General features: G+C 29.9%; 2 protein-coding genes across 3 annotated transcripts in view; one reads left to right on the plus strand and one right to left on the minus strand.

Moving 5' to 3' along the window:
* Window positions 1-231: 231 nt before the first annotated feature.
* On the plus strand, window positions 232-13395 carry Sbat (LSMD1 domain-containing protein Sbat). The gene is made up of 3 exons (XM_035365299.1): window positions 232-390; window positions 8564-8732; window positions 13195-13395. Exons 1-3 carry the CDS (start codon window positions 322-324, stop codon window positions 13305-13307), a joined length of 351 nt encoding a protein of 116 aa, XP_035221190.1. The 5' UTR covers window positions 232-321; the 3' UTR covers window positions 13308-13395.
* The window catches only part of Arc42 (Activator-recruited cofactor subunit 42), a 44808-nt gene continuing 38914 nt past the window's right edge, over window positions 13343-19236 (minus strand). For both annotated transcript variants that reach the window (XM_085815613.1, XM_085815617.1), the window contains exon 11: window positions 13343-13599. In XM_085815613.1, the coding sequence (XP_085671739.1) occupies window positions 13444-13599 (156 nt within the window). In that variant the 3' untranslated portion in view covers window positions 13343-13443. The remainder of the gene's footprint in view (window positions 13600-19236) is intronic.

A 19236-nucleotide genomic window follows, 5' to 3' on the forward strand; every position in this document is an offset into this window, starting at 1 on the left:
AGACAGTCCTATATTTTTAAATTCAAATTTCTAAGCACATAAACATACATTTCTTCTTATCATGATTTTCCGGAAGTCTTGTATGTGAAAATTAAATATCATAACAAATCGATTTTTTTTATTTACTAGAATACTAAATAAACAAATATCTATGAATTCTTATTTAATCAAGTTTCCACACCTAACTTGAAGTTTTTACTCAAAACACTATACATCTCAACGTTACTTTATCTTTGTTTACATTTCTGGTCAGGATTGTATATGTAAAAAGAAAGGGAACAAAAATTTAAGGGAAATCAGTGGACAGAATATAATGTAAATATGGGAGTTCATTTAAATGAAGAGGAAAATAAACCTGAAACTACACTATCTAAAAATCAAGCCACGTCTGTAAGCATAAAAATTTTGTCTCTGCTTGGTAGTACAACTAAAATTGTTATAGCTAAGATTGCTTTATTTGGGAAAAATTACATGATGCTTTGTGAAATGTTAATTTCAGTATTGAAAACAAATTACTGCAGCATATAAATTATTAACAGTAGATAATTAATAAAAGTTGGTGAGAAAAAATAAACGATAAAGAAAGCTATTAACCCGTAACAGGGTAAATATTGGGACATAACCGGGGACGTGCGGTCACAGAGGCGTTATGGTTTCAATAAAATGATCTAATCAAAATATTAAAATTTTATTTGGTACTATTCTGTTTTGAGGGCCGTAAGAAAATTGCAGCGAAAATGTATGCGCAAAAGCACCAATTCTAGCAAACGCGCCCATTTAACAGCGCGCCAAATCTAGCGTACGCGTTGATTTCAGATTGCGTAAGTTTATATAGTTCTATATTTCTTAAGACGCCATATTGACATTATGTATATACACACATAGTATATAGTGTACAGTATATAGATGTTCTTTGGATCATTTTTGGTGTTGGCGATAATTTTCAAAATCGCACCAAGGCTGCACCGTATACTAGGATTTTAGTTTATTTTTAAATTAAAGGATTACTAGTTTAATTTTTAAATCCTTTTTTGATATCCTATGGATTTAACAATTTGGGAATTGCCCATGACGAAAAGTCGGCAATAGAATTTTGGGTAAAGTGCAGAATCACCCACTGCTTGACGCGTTTTTAAGAATGTCACATACTCGGTATCCATGTGCACATCGACCTATTTTCACTTTTAAAAAAAATCCTATAATTGCACAAAAATGGCACTGCGCACACCCTTGACTTTATCTATGTACACGTCGACCTATTTTCACTTAAAAGAAAATTGACAAAAATCCAATTGTTTTTACTCTTGTAAAAAGCGGCAAACAAATAAGTGAGCGATTTTGAACTTTACCAAGAATTTTTTCAAAGAAAAGGCATCATTCATTATAGAAAATTACATTTGAACAACCAACGAGATGAAATTATGCTTTAGCGATAGGTCGGTAGCGAAATAGCGATGCAGCCATCCATTCAGTTATGTTTAGCAATTTTTATATAAATTATAATAATGATCTGAAATAGTTATTTACTCTTATGCTTCCATTCAGTGATGTTAAGCCTTTTTCATATAAATTATAATAATAAAAAAGTATTATATGAAATTAACCTTTCATCTAAATTAAAACATCAATCTTAGATAGTTATTTACTATTATACTTTCTTTTTTGCTGCAATTGTTAGGGTTGCCGCAATTCTTTTTGGCAGCATTGGCATCAACGATAATTTGGCAATTTTTTACAGCCCTCAAAACTGAATAGTACCTTTTATTTTACCCATACATTCTATAAACACTTATCTTCGAACAGAAAAAAAAATATATATATTTTACAAAGAAATGAATCAACACTAGGAACATCTTTTCTGCAACATGAACTTTTTTTATGAAAAAACAATTGCAAATGTAAATTATGCAAAAAAGAAACAGAATAACTATTATTTTTTATGAATAATAATTATTTTCCATTTATTTAACATGTGATGGATACATTCAGATAAAAAATACAAATATTGTACGAAACATAAAAAAAATAACAGTACCTTAGTACAGTCAGAAGTCGTTAATTCAGACACCCATAATCCAGACTTCAAAGCTACAAACTTTCTGCGCATGCAGCGCGTTGATGCATGCGCATAAGACCTTTACAGCTGCAAATATGCATGTGCACGTGCGCAAAATACATTTACGAATGCGCGTTTAATGTATAACGGACGGTATAAGCTAAGCTAAAATTATCTAATTCAGTTAATGTTGCAGATTGTGTTGTACCTTAATCTTCGAATTGGATCCGGCTTTTATTTTTTGCAGACTGTTAGAGCAATTTTATAAAAGTAAACTTGAACTTTCGATTATGTCAAATAGAATTTCTGATATAACTAATATGTAAAGGATCTACAAAGCGAAAGTATGTTTCGAAGTCTATTAAACAAAAAGTGGAATTCCTGCAAAAAATGGATAAAGGCATATCCTTTGTTTATCTAAACTTTAACATTTGTTTATCTAAACTTTGTTTATCTTTAACGCCGCGGTGCACAATGAATTGGAAGTTGATCTGTCAGCACTATCCTTATCTTCAGGGCAGATGTTTTTATTTTATTTGGCTTATAATTCCTTACTAAATGTAGTATTTCATCTCGATGTACTCCGTCTTTGATATGATTTAAATCAAATTCCTCGTCATTATAATTTGCTTCCGATAGTGAGGAGGTTATTGAAAACGAAAAAATTTCGATTGACAAATTAGTCGGTATTCTCGACACAGCAATTATAGGACTTGAACAACGGAACTTTGTAACTGAAGAAGAAATTATGTCTGTTTATAGAATTAAAGAGAAAGTATTATCACATAAAACGAAGCAACTTAAACAACTTACATTGAAAGAAATGTTTAATAAAGTAAACAAATAAATAATAAAATATTAAGCTTTTTTTTTTTTTGTAAATTTTGATACCCTTTAGATCATAATAGACCGCACCTTCCCAGTTACGGGTTAAATCAACGAAGTATTCAAATATAAATAGGTTGATTACATACATTTCGCAGCAGGTTTATTGTGAAGATAGATGTTAATTACTTTTTTTTTTTTTTTTTTTTTTGAAAATGTCTGCATTTCTATAAAAAATATTTATATTTCATGGGCTCCCCTTCCAATTTTCTGTAAATTAATATGTTAGCCTACAATTTTTATAACCCCTCATTTATAAATCACTCACTTTTATCAATCTAAGATATAACAGCGGACTTAATAACAAATCCAGGATTGTTTGTATAAATCTCAAGGATCTGGTAACTCGTGTGTATGGTGCTTACTTCTGCGGAATGTTTCCTCACTTAAAATATGCTAACATCCAAATAAAATATAACAAAGAATGTATTCAAGGTATTGGCCTGCCTTAAGGAAAGTACGATTCTGTTATGTGGTTAAATGTAAATTAATATGATGTACATCAGATGAAAAAGGACATTTCAGAACTTCAGGATGTCATTAAAATATTGATCAGTTGTCCTTCATAAAATGCTGCACTGAATCAATTACAGTAAACCTCTAATGACGTAACTTATTTTTTGTAGTTACTTCTGTAATTAACTAGATAGTATTTATGTGTGGTTAAAATTTACTCTGCAGTACCTTGGCGAAATGTCTCTTTTTTGATACAAAATCGGCATGAGGAAGGATCAGCACACAAAACCAAACCAAGAAGTCAACGACTTACACAAACTCGGTGTCCATGTACACATTGACCTATTTTAACTTCCAAAATATCAGAGAATTGCACAAACTAGGCATTGCACACTGCCTTAACTTTGTCCATGTACACATCAATCTATTTTCGCTTAACAAAATCAGGAAGCTAAAACAAAGTTAAAACTATCAAGTTAACCAGAAAAAATTCGCCACTGTCTTAACACACAGAGACGAACAAATAACCGAAAATACACAAACAGAGAGTAATAAATAACTAAAAAACTAAAACATGCAATAAATAAATAAACATGTAAAAATAAATAGTAATAAAGTAATAAATAACTAAAACATGAAAACATTAAATCTTTTAACAAAAATTAACACTCAGAGGCAAAAAAGTAAATAAAACGTCAATTTTTGAACATACCTTTTTTTCACGTGCATACATTCATGCTTCCCACCACCATCTCCTCCAATCTCCACGTAAGCAATTCAATTAAATATTTTGTCGCTTCAGCTCATTCACTGTTAATCAACATTCATCCTCTTACCCATCTCAGACATACTCAAATGATGGTACCCACAGCAAAATAATAACAAGTTCAAAATCCAAGACCATACCATGCATGTGGAAGCAAACGCAGCTGAAAACCAAACCCGGGTCCATACAAAAAGGTTACTATTATAAAAAATAGCCAAAATCTAAATTTATCACACCTTTGGCAATATTTGCAGAAATAACCCCTTTTTAATGACAAAAACTAAAAAAACCCCACAATTTTCCTCTAAGCTAGTTTTGCCAACATTAGGGTTACTGGAAAACCTATTTTATGCAGCAGGCTTCCAGATTTCACGAGCAATCAATACCACTTGGCAATTTTTTCAGACAGAAATCAAGGGAGACTGTACAGTAAAGATCAGCCTTTATGTATTAGTGCAGTCACCTTTGTGCAGTTTCATGATTTTTTATACGTGAAGAACACATGTAATAAAATTGGGACAAATGTAATAAAATTTTGGGACAAATGTAATAAAATTGATAATGAAAATGGCAAGCAACTTATTGATTTTGCGGAAGATCGTAATATGAACATAGCAAGCACTATGTTCCAACATAAAAAGATACATAAAATGACATAGAGCTCTCCTGATGGAGACACATTCAATCATTTTTTTATTGATTCAAGGCATATGTCAGATATACTAGATGTGAAAACATATAGTGGTGCCAATCTGGATTCTGATCATTTTTTTGTTATGGTAAAGGCTAGAGCATGGATTTCTAACTTTAAATTTTAAAAAATGCAAAATTTGTGGAGAAATATGATTGTAATCAGCTCAAATGTGAGTTGACTAAGTTAAATTCCAGAAGCATAAAATAAACTTGAAGAGATTAACGATTTGTATGGTGAAGAAAGTAATAACTTTAAATGGAATAAATTAAGGGATGTTATCATTGAAACAAGTTACCAAGTTGTGGAAAAGATTAAGAGAATGAAAAAGAAGGACTGGTTTCCTAATGAATGTTTTTTTTTTTTTTTTTTTTTTTTTTTTTTTTTTTTTTATTTAAATGAAGCATATTTAATGCTGAGCAAGAGGCATTCAAAGAATGCTATGATTGCATATCAAAATGCTAGAAGAGAAGAGAAAAGGATTCATAAGATGAAAGAGAGGAATTTTTTCAAAGATCTTTTTAAAATGTTGAATATTTGAGGAGATCCAATGAAAGCAGGGCTTTTTTTCAAGAAATTAACTAAAGACCTCCTCATGTCGTAATAAGGAGGGAATCATTTTGAGGTGCTGAAGAGATGGGGTGAACATTTCAATGGCTTGCTGAATTGTGATAATTAAGAATATGGGGCCATCACAGAAAGCTCAGTAACCTGCAGCCAAGATGAGGTTGCTTGACAGTCATTGAAAAAAGTTGTTGAAGGAATTAATGAGCTAAAAGACAATAAAGCACCTGATTCTGATGCTATTCCGGCTGAGTTACTGAAAAATTGTGGAATAGAATTTTCTAAGAAATAATGTGGTGTAATGCAGGCAATATGAGATCAAGAAATGATACTAGAGAAATGGAAATTGAGTGTAACTTATGTAATACACAAGATAGGAGATATACTTGAATGTTCTAAGGAATCAGCATGCTTCAAGTTATAAAGTATTCTAAAACATTCTATTTAATATATTTTCTGTACTTATGGAAAGAACAATTAGAGACTGTCAAAGTGGCTTTAGAAAGGGAAGATCTACCATAGAGCAAATATTTAACGTTTGACAGATTATGTAAAAGATAAAAGAATTTGGAATCAATACTCACCACATCTTTATTGATTTCAAAACTGCCTTTGATAATATTAATAGAAAAGCTCTCATTGCAAGCTTAATGGAATTTAAAATAGTATTAATAATAATAAATTTTTAAATTTCTATAAAGAAATACATCATTGCTTTTCCACCTGACTAATATAAGCATTTAAAAATAATTTACTGTCATTTGAATGTGACATCATTTGTATTTTGCAATAATAAGGTTAATGCTTTATGTTTTAACAAATTTATTATCAATATTAACTCATTTCTGTATTTTTCGTGCCAAAAACGGCATAACAGATGTCATAAAAAATACGATGTTGCAAAAAGTCAGCTACAGAATGTCACCTAATCATGTGTACAGCTTCAAGTGCTAATGTTGTATCATAGAACACTGTGAAGGTTTGGTACCAAAAGTTGAAAAACAAGGACCTTGACATTCAAGAAGCAGAGTGCTTGGGCTGACCTATTGATGTTGATGACGGCAGCCTGCGAGAACTTTGGAAGAAGATCAGTATGCAACACTCGAGAGTTTGCGAAGGAGTTAGACATTAGTGCCATGTCCATTAGTCGTGATATGCATCGCATCAACTTGATGTACAAGTTGAATTGCTGGATGCCGTAGGAGCTGACTCAAGCAGATAAGGACAGACATGTTCGAATCTGCACTAATCTGCTCGAGTATCAGCACAAGGTCAAAATTCTGGACTGGATCATCACTTGTGATGAAAAGTGGATTTACTTCAACAACACAGGCCAAAAAGTGGATTGGTCTGCACCCAGAGAGCTCGTCAGCAACGTCGCAAAGCACAATTTGACTAATAAAAAGTTCATGCTTTGTATCTGTAAAAAAAGGGGGTCTGTATTTACATATGATGCATAGATTTAATTTCATAGTATGACATGAAGAAAAAGTGTATTTACATATGATGTGTAGATTTCATATTATAATATGGGAGTCACTAGATCATTTTTATGGAGTAACATATCTTTGAAACTATGCAATTTCTATAAATTCTGTATAACTATTCCATAATAATAATAATAAAAATCTTTATTTACTTAAACTTTATCGGGAAGAAAATCGTAGTTCATGTGGTGCAATAAATTGTATGATCTTAAAAATGGTAATTAATATAGTAGGATAAATCATGAAATTTCACAGGGCTCTCTTTTATTATCTGGCACCCCCATCGAGCACTCGCAAACTCTTTGTGAATTCAGACAGAAATGTTTGTTTGGCATCTTTACTTCTATTTCAATGATGCAAACTATTTTTTATATTCATTAAAAGAAAACGACACTCACCTTTTCTGAGAAATACTGTAATTTCTTTGGGCTCTTGTTTCTCTTCATATATGCAGTGCCTTATTTTCCTTTAAAAAGAATCAGAGAATTGCATAAACTCTACATTGTGCACCAGCCATGGATTATCCAAGAATTGTTAAAACTTCATAAAGAAATTAACAGAGGGCAAGTTCTCCAATTCCATTATGTTTTGTTGTGATAAAAATAAATAGACTTTATGGGAGGAAAACTAATCAGAAAAAAAAGCATTGAATTTCAAAAGTGTAAATTCATGTGTATTCAAGCATATGTGCAACATGCATATCTGGGTTGCTTTTTGATGACATAAATACTTTTTGGCAACATGATGTGTTTCCTCATGGATATTTTACAATGGCTTTTCGATGGGGGTGTGGATAATCAAATAGTACCTTTCACAAAATACTTGTAACCTGGGATTTATATCAATATTTTTGCAACTGCTGAAGATTGACCTTAACATTTCCTGGGAAAAAAAGGAAAGGAAAAAAATTCTAGTTATGTGGCAATAATAAAAATAATGAATCAGTAATGAAATAATTATTATATTATGCATTTTATAATTTGACAAATTCTGCAGTAATCAATGCTGCTATTCAAGATGAAAAATTCTATTAAATAGATAGTGCATATACATTTAATAGCTAATAAGAAATAATTAAATATACTTATATTGTGTGCATGCATAGATTTCTGTCCTATAAAGTGCATACATTTAAATGTAGAAAAAAAAAAAAAAAAAAAAAAAAAAAAAAGGGAATTATTCTATATCCAAACTCTGGTTGACGATGGAAAACAAAAGAAAGCTACTTTTATTTTAAAAAATTACCTTTTCTAGAACTCTTGGAATTCAGCAAAACTAAAAGATTCAAAAGTTTTTGGCAGAGCACTTTTTATTCATAAAGCGTAGTGAAAAATATTAGTTATTTAAATAATAATAAAAAAAATTATAACTCTTCAGATGCAAGGTAAAAAAATAATGAAAGTAATCTGAAATTTATTGAAAAATTTGATATTTGCAAAGCTTAAGAAAATCCTTTACAAAAAACTCACACAAATTCATGCTGTGATGAAGTTACTTTCCTGACTGTATAGCTAATGGTTCTATGTGCAGTTCAACATTTCATTTACTTTTAAAAAATTAAATATTTGTTTCTGCATTTAAAATGTGTACATTTTATTCAATATTCAAGCACAAATTTTTACAATATAAGAAACTTTCTTTGTATTTATTTATAATAGGAAAATGTTCAGCCCAAGTCAGCATTAAGACAACGATTGGAAAGCTGGTTGAACAAAAATATGAAAATTGAAATGACTGACGGAAGAATCCTTATTGGAATATTTCTTTGCACTGATAGAGATCGTAATGTAATTCTAGGTTCATGTGCTGAATATTTACAGACAGAAAGTAAGCTATTTTTATGCACTTATTGTATAAAACTGATGTCTTTCAAATTATATATCCTATGAAGCAGTTAACTTTTACAAAAATAGTTATATTATAAGATATTGAATATGTTGCTATGGGTTTTAACCATTAACCATCTGAGAGGCACTGCTTATTGCATCTGTTTATGGAGAGTTGTATTAAACCACATTTTTAAGCCAGATTGATAGCAAAGTTATTAAAATGTTTTAACTTTTGAAATTCCTTAGTTTTTATTATAAGGAGAAATTTAAAACAATAGTTTTGCTTTTAGTTTTGCTTGATAAAAGAATTATACTAGGTGCATTATATAAAATAGCATTTTCAGCAGTATGATAGCCTTTCCAAGCTTTGGCTTTCTCAAAATGAGTATTCTTTTTGTCCAACAATGTTTGACAATTCTTCATAATCAAAATGTTAATCTTCATCTACTCACTGTGCTTTTGAGCTTAAGTTCAAGTCAAAATATATTGCGTCTCTTACTTGGGACATTTGAACTAATGACCAGAAACATTTCAATCTCCATAAATTACTTGGCAGTGTCTGGCTCCTTATGTAATTGGTACAATGCATAATTGAGTTTTCTTCAGTATATTCAATTTATCTGAATCTGTAAATCTATCCTAAATCTTTTCTTTTACCATTGGTGCAATGCATAATTCCATTTTCTTCACTATACTCAGTTTATCTGAATCTGTAAATCTAGCTTAAAGATTTTCAGAATATTATTCCCTAAGCTCATAACCCAGTTTTCTGAAACATAACAAAGCATAGGCCTAATTAAAACTTTGCTGAATAAATCTGAGTTCTACATTTAATTAAATCTGATTTAGGGAGAAACTTCAGCTGCAGTGAGTCTTTTTCGAATTTCTGATATGACAGCATTTTTATATTAACATCTGAACCTAAATAAGTTAAACTGCTGAGCTTTCTAAATAAAATACTCTAAGGCTATAACTTTTAGTACTCTTAAAATTTAGAACTAAATAAAATATAAATGTTCACTGCCAGTAAAACCTCATATGTGAGTTAGTGTTCCTGTCTTTATACATATCAGACAAACATACGTAATTCGAGCCTAAAGTTATGGTTTATTTATTTATTTATTTATTTTTACAAAAGTGCAATTATAAAAAATTTCAGTAATCATATCATGCAGTGATTCTTAGAATAACTTTAAAATAAAGGTTACATTTTAGTAAACATTTTATGGAATTGTCTCATGATTTATACTAGATGATTACAATTGTATATCTTCTTTAATGAAAGACGTAAAAAGTAATGTATTGAAAATTCATATGTAGTAGAGATATTCAATTATGATAATATCAAATTAATTTCAAGGGAAAATTTTTTTAAAAAACTTATTAGTAATAAATTAAAAAATATGCGTTTATTTGAAACTCATAAAATAATTAATGAGTGTTTCAATTCATGTACAGTTGATTCATGGCAGATCCTGCTGGAATAACCATTGGGTCAAAGGATATGGCGTTCTCCGAGTAGGAGATTTTTGCTCCATTCAGTGACTTATGTTAGAACCATCAAACTTTACTGAGGGTTAGGAAAAAATCTAATTCAATATATATTTATCCATACAGTCAACAGTTATGAAGTGACTTTAGTTGCACCTGACAGAATTCTACCAATGTAAGCTTTTACGTAATCCGTAAACTTTCTTCTGATGCATTGCTATTTTGGTGTTCCAGTAGCAGTAAATTATAGTTTCATTTTGTGAAATGTAATCTTTTAGTACTGACAATAACTGGGAAAATTTAATTATGGGCTGTTCATCACTTGGCAGTTATCAAATCCATGTAATACAGATTGATTCTTTTCACAAAAAAGATCATCATTTAAACAAACAAAAAAAAAAAAAAAAAAAAAAACTTCGAAACTTTTTTTCTTAGTTTCTTTATTTTTGAAGAAATATTTTTCACCAATAGTAAACAGTGTTTAATATTTGAATAGACACATCAGATTAAAATAATTCTAGGTTATCTCTTGCAAGAAATTTTATTTTCTACTGTAACAATCACATAATAGTGAGAGAGAAATATATGATAGAGATTTATGGATTTATCTAATATAATCACCCAAGTCAAGTTTTGCATATTATACATTAATCAATTACATATATTAATAAGCTGAGTAGTTAACATAAATGCTGACTCTCCCAGTAGATCACAGGATCTCCCGATTTTTAATTTATAGTTTTTACAAGGAAAATACTTCCAGCCAAATTTATTGAATTATATTGTGCAAATTCCATTCTCCCTAGTGATTTTCTGCTAAATTTTACTTGATCTGAATTGTCTGAAACTGCCAATAGGAATTTGAAGAATATTTTATGAAGATTCAGCCAATGTATAATCAGTTAATATTTATATTTAATTTTCTTTTACATCAATACATGGTACCTTACTAAATTTATCCATATAGTAGTATGTACAGTAATTATTAAATTTTATTTTCATCATATTTAAAAATACTTCTTGATGTGAAAGTTCTCCTTCCCAAACTCAGGACTTTCTCTGACTAAAAGTATTACAGAATAAATTAACCCTCTGAATGGCATGACTTTTTAGATCTGATCATGAAGACCTGTGTTTAAACAGCTTCTATAAGCTAAACTCTTATAGAATTCTAAATTGTAATCTTTGTTTTCATAAACACTCATTCATTAAGATTATACCTATATTATTAAAAAAAAGTAAGAAAGCAAAATGTTTTAAATTGTAATCAAATATATACCAAGTGACAAAACATCCCATGAACATATAAAGGAGATCATGCTACTCAGGGTTCATAAAAAACCATGAAATTTAGAATATATAATTAAGTTGACATACAGTTGAGTCTTTGATGCCTCATTTATTATTAATGTTTGATACTCTCCAAATGTACTATGTAATGTTTATTTACAGTGACATCTATCATTAAGCTAAGAACAGACTTAAGACATTTTTTTTACAGTGCAACTATTTGTCGCAGCAACTTTCAAGCAGATCATCTACGAGTTGAGTTTTATTCTTATGTCAAGGAATTAATATATTTTACAATAATTCAATAATATGGAATTATTCGTTATAAAGTGAATTCAAGTCAGTTTAGAGTTCTTTTGAAATTGCATCATTACACAACATGAAAACCTCCCAGAAAAACCTGTTTAAATAGTTTTAATATTTTTCATGAGAGAATGCCCCAGTTTCTCATATTTTAAGGTTGGCAGCTGTAAATTAAGCTATGAATAAAGGGAATAATTATTTAATATTTCAAAATTATGTTTTTTTTTTTTTTTTTTGTAAATTAGGAGTAGTAACAAAATTCCACTCTTTCTATAGAGTGAAATTGTTTGCAGCCATCTTCATCTCCATAGTATCAGCAAAGCTTCTTCCTCTTCTCCAAATAGTTAAGCAAAATTTCTTAAATCTGCCACTAATGGAACAGTAGTCCACATGTCCATAAATATGGCAGCGGTAACAATATACAGAGCAGTGGCTGTTGCAAGCATTATAATTCATTGTGTTTTGATCTAAACACATAGGTTTTAATGAGGAACTTAGATGGAAATTTGGCATGAAATTCTTTCCAGAAAATTGTATTATCCATAATGAAAAACTTTATTCAAACAACCAGAAGATGAAGTTACATTTTAATGTTAACATAGCACAGAATGGCAATGCAGCCAAAATAGTACAGTATCCATAATTTTTAATGTTGATATAATCTAAAAGCTAATTCAGAAGTCAAACAACAAAAATCAGCGTTAATGTACAAAATGTACAAAGTAAAAAATGTAAAAAAATTTTTGTACATTAACGCTGATTTTTGTTGTTTGACTTCTGAATTAGTATTTATTCGGCGTGTTATTGTGTCTTAATCTAAAAGGTTTGAACACAGATTTTAAAATTTTTATTATAAAAAAACAGTACTTTGTCATACAGAATGGCAATTTCTAAATAAATTTCAAGTTTTCCAGCAGGTAATAAATAATGATTTCTGTTGAACAATAACACTGATTGGAAAATAATGACCCTGAATAATTTGGGGAAGGGAGTAAAAAATATTCTTCAATTTTAAAACAAACTATTATAAACAAATGCTTCAAATTTTTTTTAAAAAATATGCATTTTATCCTTTTCCTTTTTGTATGAAATTATATTCAATATATATTTGTTTATAAAAATATTGAAAAGAAAGAAATGTGCTTTCTTGATTTATTCTTTTTTAATCCAAGTCTAGAGATTTTTCATTTATGACCCAATATCCGCAAAACTAAAATTTGCATAATCTTGAATCATAAGCTGTGCAGGTTTTTATATTCTTGCAGCAGCTACACAATCTCATTGTTAATAATTATTCACCAGTTTAATCTATATATTATTTTTTTAATGTGTGTGAGAATATAAAAGAAATTTTATAGCATAGTTTATTTTTTAAGATGATGAATCTGTTGAAGAACCACGTGTACTTGGCCTGGCAATGGTTCCTGGTCATCATATTGTTTCAATTGAAGTTGACAGTGATCTTGCATCAAATGCTGAAGTTTTGTAAAGTTTGTATAAAGTTATAAAAGCAATCATGTAACATAATATGTAAATTTACTTTATTACAAAATATAAAAATACTTCAAATACAAAAATTGTCATTTCATTTCTTGGCACTTTTGTGTTGTAGTGATTCTTTGTACTTAGTTTAGCCCATATTCTTTGATGAGGTTGTTAGCAATCACAAGCCTCTGAATTTCACTTGTACCTTCATAGATTTCTGTTATACGAGCATCTCTGTAATGTCGCTCAGCTGGCATATCTGAAACATAACCCATTCCACCTAATACTTGAATTGCCTATAAAAAATGGTTATTAATATCAACTTTAGTTCCACTTCAGAATGAAAGAAAGAGGAATAAGGTTAATAACTTGTTAATAATTTCAACTAGTTTTTATAAACATTTAGTTTTCTGACTATATTTAAGAATTTAAACTGAACACAGTGAGGAGGAATTGCAAATGTAATGTAAATATTTCTCATATTATGATCATATATTTGATCATATTATAAAAAGCAAAATTAATTCGGAAATTTTCAATAACCAAAATTTATATACTTTAACAACATTCTAATTTACTGCAAATATATCACAGCAAATAAATATATCGTAAAGAGCGAGACAAATTTGAATAAGTGTGAATATAAATCACTGGGAATTTAACCTAATACAAAAATATTAGTTTCAATTTAATTATTATACCTTCATAGATGCCTATTACAGCATGAATTTAACATGAAGGAATTATATCCTCAAATTTCAAGCGATTTCCAAAATTTTCGCATAAACATCCAACATATAAAAAAACTCATATTTTCTTATTTCATAATTTGTATTTCAGTTGATTATTTTTGACATTTTATGTAATATAAAATGTACGGAAAAAACTTCATATTAATTATTCTTCAAAATCCAAGCAAGAACCATGGATATTTAATTATCCTTTAAAATTCCTAGTATGGAAGAATACACATGTGACCTTTTCTGAGTTTCATTCTGAATACTAATGAATGATAAAGTTCACAGGCAAGATAATATAGATGGTGTTAATTTTAAGAGTAAGTCATGCTAAAAAAAAGTATGCCTATATAGCAGAAGAAAACTAATCTGTCATATATTTAGAACACTGCACATAATGAAGAGGTACCACAACTAATAATTAGATGTAATTTTTGTTAATAACGGCAAATGTGAAATTTACCAGTATTAATGATTATAAAATATGATTTATGAATTTCTTTAACAAAAATTGGTGAAAAGTACGTATTAATTTGCAACATTTACCATCCAGCGACTTGCCACATGTTGTTTCAAGTTTGTCTTTCTCTTATGTGTATGTATTCGCTTGTGTTGCACCACTCATCTCACTCAACCTATTCAGTCATGTTGCAAACTATGGAATAAGTTCTTGTTTCTTTTTTATTTTCTAAGTATATAGCAAGGGAATGTTTCAGGTGACAAACACAAATTGTTTTTATTTGTGCAGCAGCATACTAGTGAATTTTCAAGAAAGGTCAGTTGTGAAAAGCATTGAGAAACCAAGTTGTGTAAAAAAAAAAAAAACATTAAAGGAAAATATGTGCTTGAATATTTAATGAGAAATAATGCAGGAGATGTGTTGACAAAAAGAGAAAAAAAGCTGAGCATTTATCAAAGGAATTTTTCATGTTAATTTGTATTTGCAGCTAACATCCTCCCCTCCAAAGCTTTGAACATTATAATAATTATTTCAATTGGATGCAGAAATATTACTCACCAAAACTACACAATTCAGAAGCAATAAATTAAATATTTTTAAAATTAATATTCAGTATAAACACTGTTGCAAATAAAAAAGATTAAAAATAATAATACTGATTGTTTTAGAAACAGTAAATTTCTAAACAACAAGCAACACAAGATTTCAGCGTGTTAACAGGTATGAAGTTTTTTTTTTTTTTTTTTTTGTTTTTTTTTTTGCAAATGATAGCACTTTAGTGAGAGACACAAGAAACTTGATGTTGGAGGAACTTGGGTTTTTTTAATGGTGTTCATAGTCAGCTGAAATGCGCAAGACTTTTTGCATCATACAGCAGATGTTAACTGAGAATGTTAACTTTTAAATAGTTCCTGTTAAATGTGCTTTCACAGCTTGTCTGTTCTTTAAAGACATTTTTAGTATGTTAACATGAAGAGCAAAATAACTTGTTTATCATCATTACTGTGTATAGCAGAGAAATGGTCTTAAAATCTATTGCTTTGAAAAAATTATTTATTATTGGAAGATATAAAGCACTAATTCTATCAGCTGGCCACAAATTCCTTCAAAGTTTGGAAATTGATCCTCATCAATTTAAATCCTATACCATTTAAGATGACAAAGATTTCTTAATTTTTTAGCCATGTTCCTGTGTGCAAAAAAATTATAACCTACTACACTGTAAGTAAGTGTATTTGGAACTCAAGCATCATTTATCTAGACACAGTTCATCATCTCTCGTTACTGTAAGTAATTTCAGTGCCAGTTTTCTAAATTTACAAAGGCTGCAAAAACATAGACAGTGTACTAATGAAGAAAACTTGTATATGTAAACCCACCTCACTCACTCATACATACACACACAAAAAAAGATATCTCCCATTCCACTGGGCCAAGTGGCCAAATTTAACTTGCATTTTTCATGTCCCGTCTTGAAAGTGCAACTTGGGCTATATATTAGATTTATATATAGCATTGTTTTAACATAGGGTATTCTGACACAAAATCGGACATTTTCAGAAATGACCAATTTTTTTTCCATGTTTCTATGCTATGACTCAAATTATGCCAAGTTTGCTATTCTTGCAATTGAAGAAAAATGATAAGGAAAAGTAAGTTTTTGTGAGCGTGGGGCTGTGCATAATTTGACTGTAATGAAACAGGAATTTTATATTCTTGTCGGAGTGTTTTGATATGGTATTTTAAACTCTTAGTTTTTTATGTACTAGATCAAAAGAAAATTCAGTCAAGTCTTCTAAGTGGAAGTTTTGCATTAACGCATTCTATTGTGCACTGGCAGGAAATTTGGATGTTTAGAAGGAAATATGTATTTTGAAGGAAGAGTATGAACCAAGACCTTTTATGCGAAGTAATTTATCATATAAAATTACATGAATGGTGAAACTGAAAAAGAGCAAAAACAAACTTAATAACTGAACATAAGCCCTTACTATGATTCTTTAATTTTTTTTAATAGATGTAATAATGACTATTATTTTCTTTTTGATTCAGTAAATTTGGATGTCTTTTTTATGACTTAACCCATTTTTCTTATCGTATCAGATATAACAAATCAAACTTTTAATCTCTTGAAGTTGGTTATAGCAGGAATTGATTGTATAAGAGCCATAATAGAATTGTATAGTTGGTAAATTATTTGTTGCAGTCAGAATTATGTGTAATGTATGGTACATGAACTGATAGCATCCTTGTTTCTTTGTGTGTGTCATAAGCAGAGTAATCTGCAGTTATTCTTTTCTGGGAGTAGAACTTAAAGCAATTGATGTTTATTTGTCTGTATCAGCAATTGATGTTTATTTGTCAGCTGTAGTGTGCATTTCAGGTCTTTCAGCTGCAGCGAGCAGCTAGGACAAAACATTTTGGTAATCTCTATAAATATAACATTGGCAACATGAGGCATACATTCTACTGCACAAGAATGTACTCCTCATGTTGCTAGGGTTATGAAGCAAAAATTAGATATTCTTCAATGAGAAATCCTGAAACTGAAGTTGAAAAAATTACACTGAGAAATCCTCCCAGTGTAATATTTTCAGCTGCAGTATCTGGAAAAATCCTTGAAATAATATCAGTTTAATTTAAATGACACAGCAAAGCAGCAGTAAGGCATCTTTAACTTGGTTGGTCAATTGATTCTACATTTTGAATCAGTTTAAACAGAATAATTGTCCTTATGCTAGTTTCTGCCTTAATGAACACAACTGCAACTGAAGGGAAAATTTTGTATCACTTTTTACAGAATACCATCAGCAACTGTTCTCATATTTAAAGCATACTTGCCAACCTATGACACTCAAAAATCAGGATTTTTAAGAAATCGGGAGTTTTTTCATAAAATGATAAAAATATAGTTTTTAAAAATGAACTAACTTTAAATAGTTACTAATTCTTAAATGCAAGCAACACAAAAATACCTTACACATAAAAAACATTTTTATTACTTGCATCATTTAAGAAAACAAAAAGATACTTTAATCAGTTTTTGTACAAATCTTATGAACAGTGGCAGATTTTTGCTTAGCTAAACTTACAGTAATCGGAAAATGTTTCATGTGTTGAGCAATTTTTTTTATTTTGAGAGAAATTTGTATCATCTTTATGTTTATATTTTGCAGTATTATTTTGAGAACTGCCAGTTGAATTGCTGAATGGTGCAGAAATTACTTTATTTTTCTCAAACCTATTTTTAACAATGGAAGTAGTAACTACATCTCCATTTACTTTTCCATTGTATAACTTTCAATAGAGCGTTTTATCTTAACTCTCGAAGAATTTACTTCTTTAAAAAATGCAAGAAGGTTCCATTGATTGAGGATTCTAGATAAGCATTTCTTTAAAGACAGCCAGCGTGTACACACATATTTCAAAATTTTTCTCATTTCAGTATTATGCAGCTGTTGGAACTGTTTTAATTTTTCCTTCCTTTTAGAACTCTTTTCAAGATAATAATAAATATCAACAATGTGTTCATCCACATTTATTAGTAAAGAAGCTGCCCCTTTTTCAGCTGCTAAATTTAAGAGGTGACAGCTGCACCTCATAATCTGCAAATCTGAATTTTCCTTTCTTAAGATGCCTGCAACACCAGTCTTCAAGCCTACCATTATTGGTGCATTATCGACACCAAGTGCTAAGCAATTATCCAGAAGGACTGCATTTTCTTTTAAAGTTTTAATAATTAGCTGTGCTATATTAAAGCCTGTCGAATGTCCTTCTAAAGTGGGGGCAGAAAGTAAACTGCACTCAATTTCTGAAGACTCTGGATAAAAAAAAGAAAACAATTGGATACAGTTTTGAATCAGTATTATTGCTTCCATCCGTACAGAGGCAGAACGGAGCTGTTTTAATGCAATCAATAACTGAAGATTTATTTTTCAAACCAATTTCTTTAACAATTGCAACTGTTTTGGTCCTTGCAATTGAGTATTTCTTACCAATTTCACAATTGGGAAACATTTTTCTAAATAAAGCTGCAGCGTGTTCCTATGCATTCAGTGGCAGGTTGTGTTCCAGTAAAAAGGCAGAAAACAGACATTCTGCATTAATAACTTTTTGGTCCTTTGTTTCCAAAGAAAAATTTAATTTTTCATTTTTCCCCCCCCCCCCCAAAACAACTCACGCTGTTCTTGTGTACACACATGATTGAGAACATCCGCCCTTCCACCATGTGAAATCGAAAAATCGCAACGACAGACGGTACTCATTGCAAATTTATTACATTTCCTAGAGGAAATAATGGAAGGAAAGTCAACTGTGTACTATTTTTTAAACGTACAGGAATATTTCGCCTTTCTCGCAGACATAACAAAAGATGATAATTTCTAAAACTATTTCCCGAAGACACGTGTACTCACACAACTCAGAACAAGATGAATGAAATAACTAAAGAACATCCAAATAACAGCCTTGAGCTTGCTTTGTGCTCATTGGTTAATATATGCCAGATGACATGCAGTGGAGCTCGATGACCATTGGAGAACGATGTTCCTCACTCACAAAGCAGAAATTCTCATCTGATTCACAAGGTTTTGTTTTAGATATAATCTAGAGAAAATTCAATTGCTTTCAAATGTCCAAAATCACTTTCTTTTTCTTTTCTTTTTTTTTTCTTTCTTTCTTTTTTTTTTTTTTTTTGTTCATATAACGAAGTATTAAGCCAAGTTCCATAAATATCA

This window comes from Stegodyphus dumicola, chromosome 1, assembly GCF_044657685.1.
Source record: "Stegodyphus dumicola isolate Sdum_Otavi_A_Nest chromosome 1, ASM4465768v1".
Classification (NCBI taxonomy): Eukaryota; Metazoa; Arthropoda; class Arachnida; order Araneae; family Eresidae; genus Stegodyphus; species Stegodyphus dumicola.

Coding starts and splice junctions, on each gene's coding strand:
- Sbat (XM_035365299.1), top strand. CDS start 322: ATGGGAGTTCATTTAAATGAAGAGGAAAATAAACCTGAAACTACACTA. Junction 391..8,563: donor CTAAAAATCAAGCCACGTCT/GTAAGCATAAAA, acceptor TATTTATAATAG/GAAAATGTTCAGCCCAAGTC. Junction 8,733..13,194: donor TGAATATTTACAGACAGAAA/GTAAGCTATTTT, acceptor TTATTTTTTAAG/ATGATGAATCTGTTGAAGAA.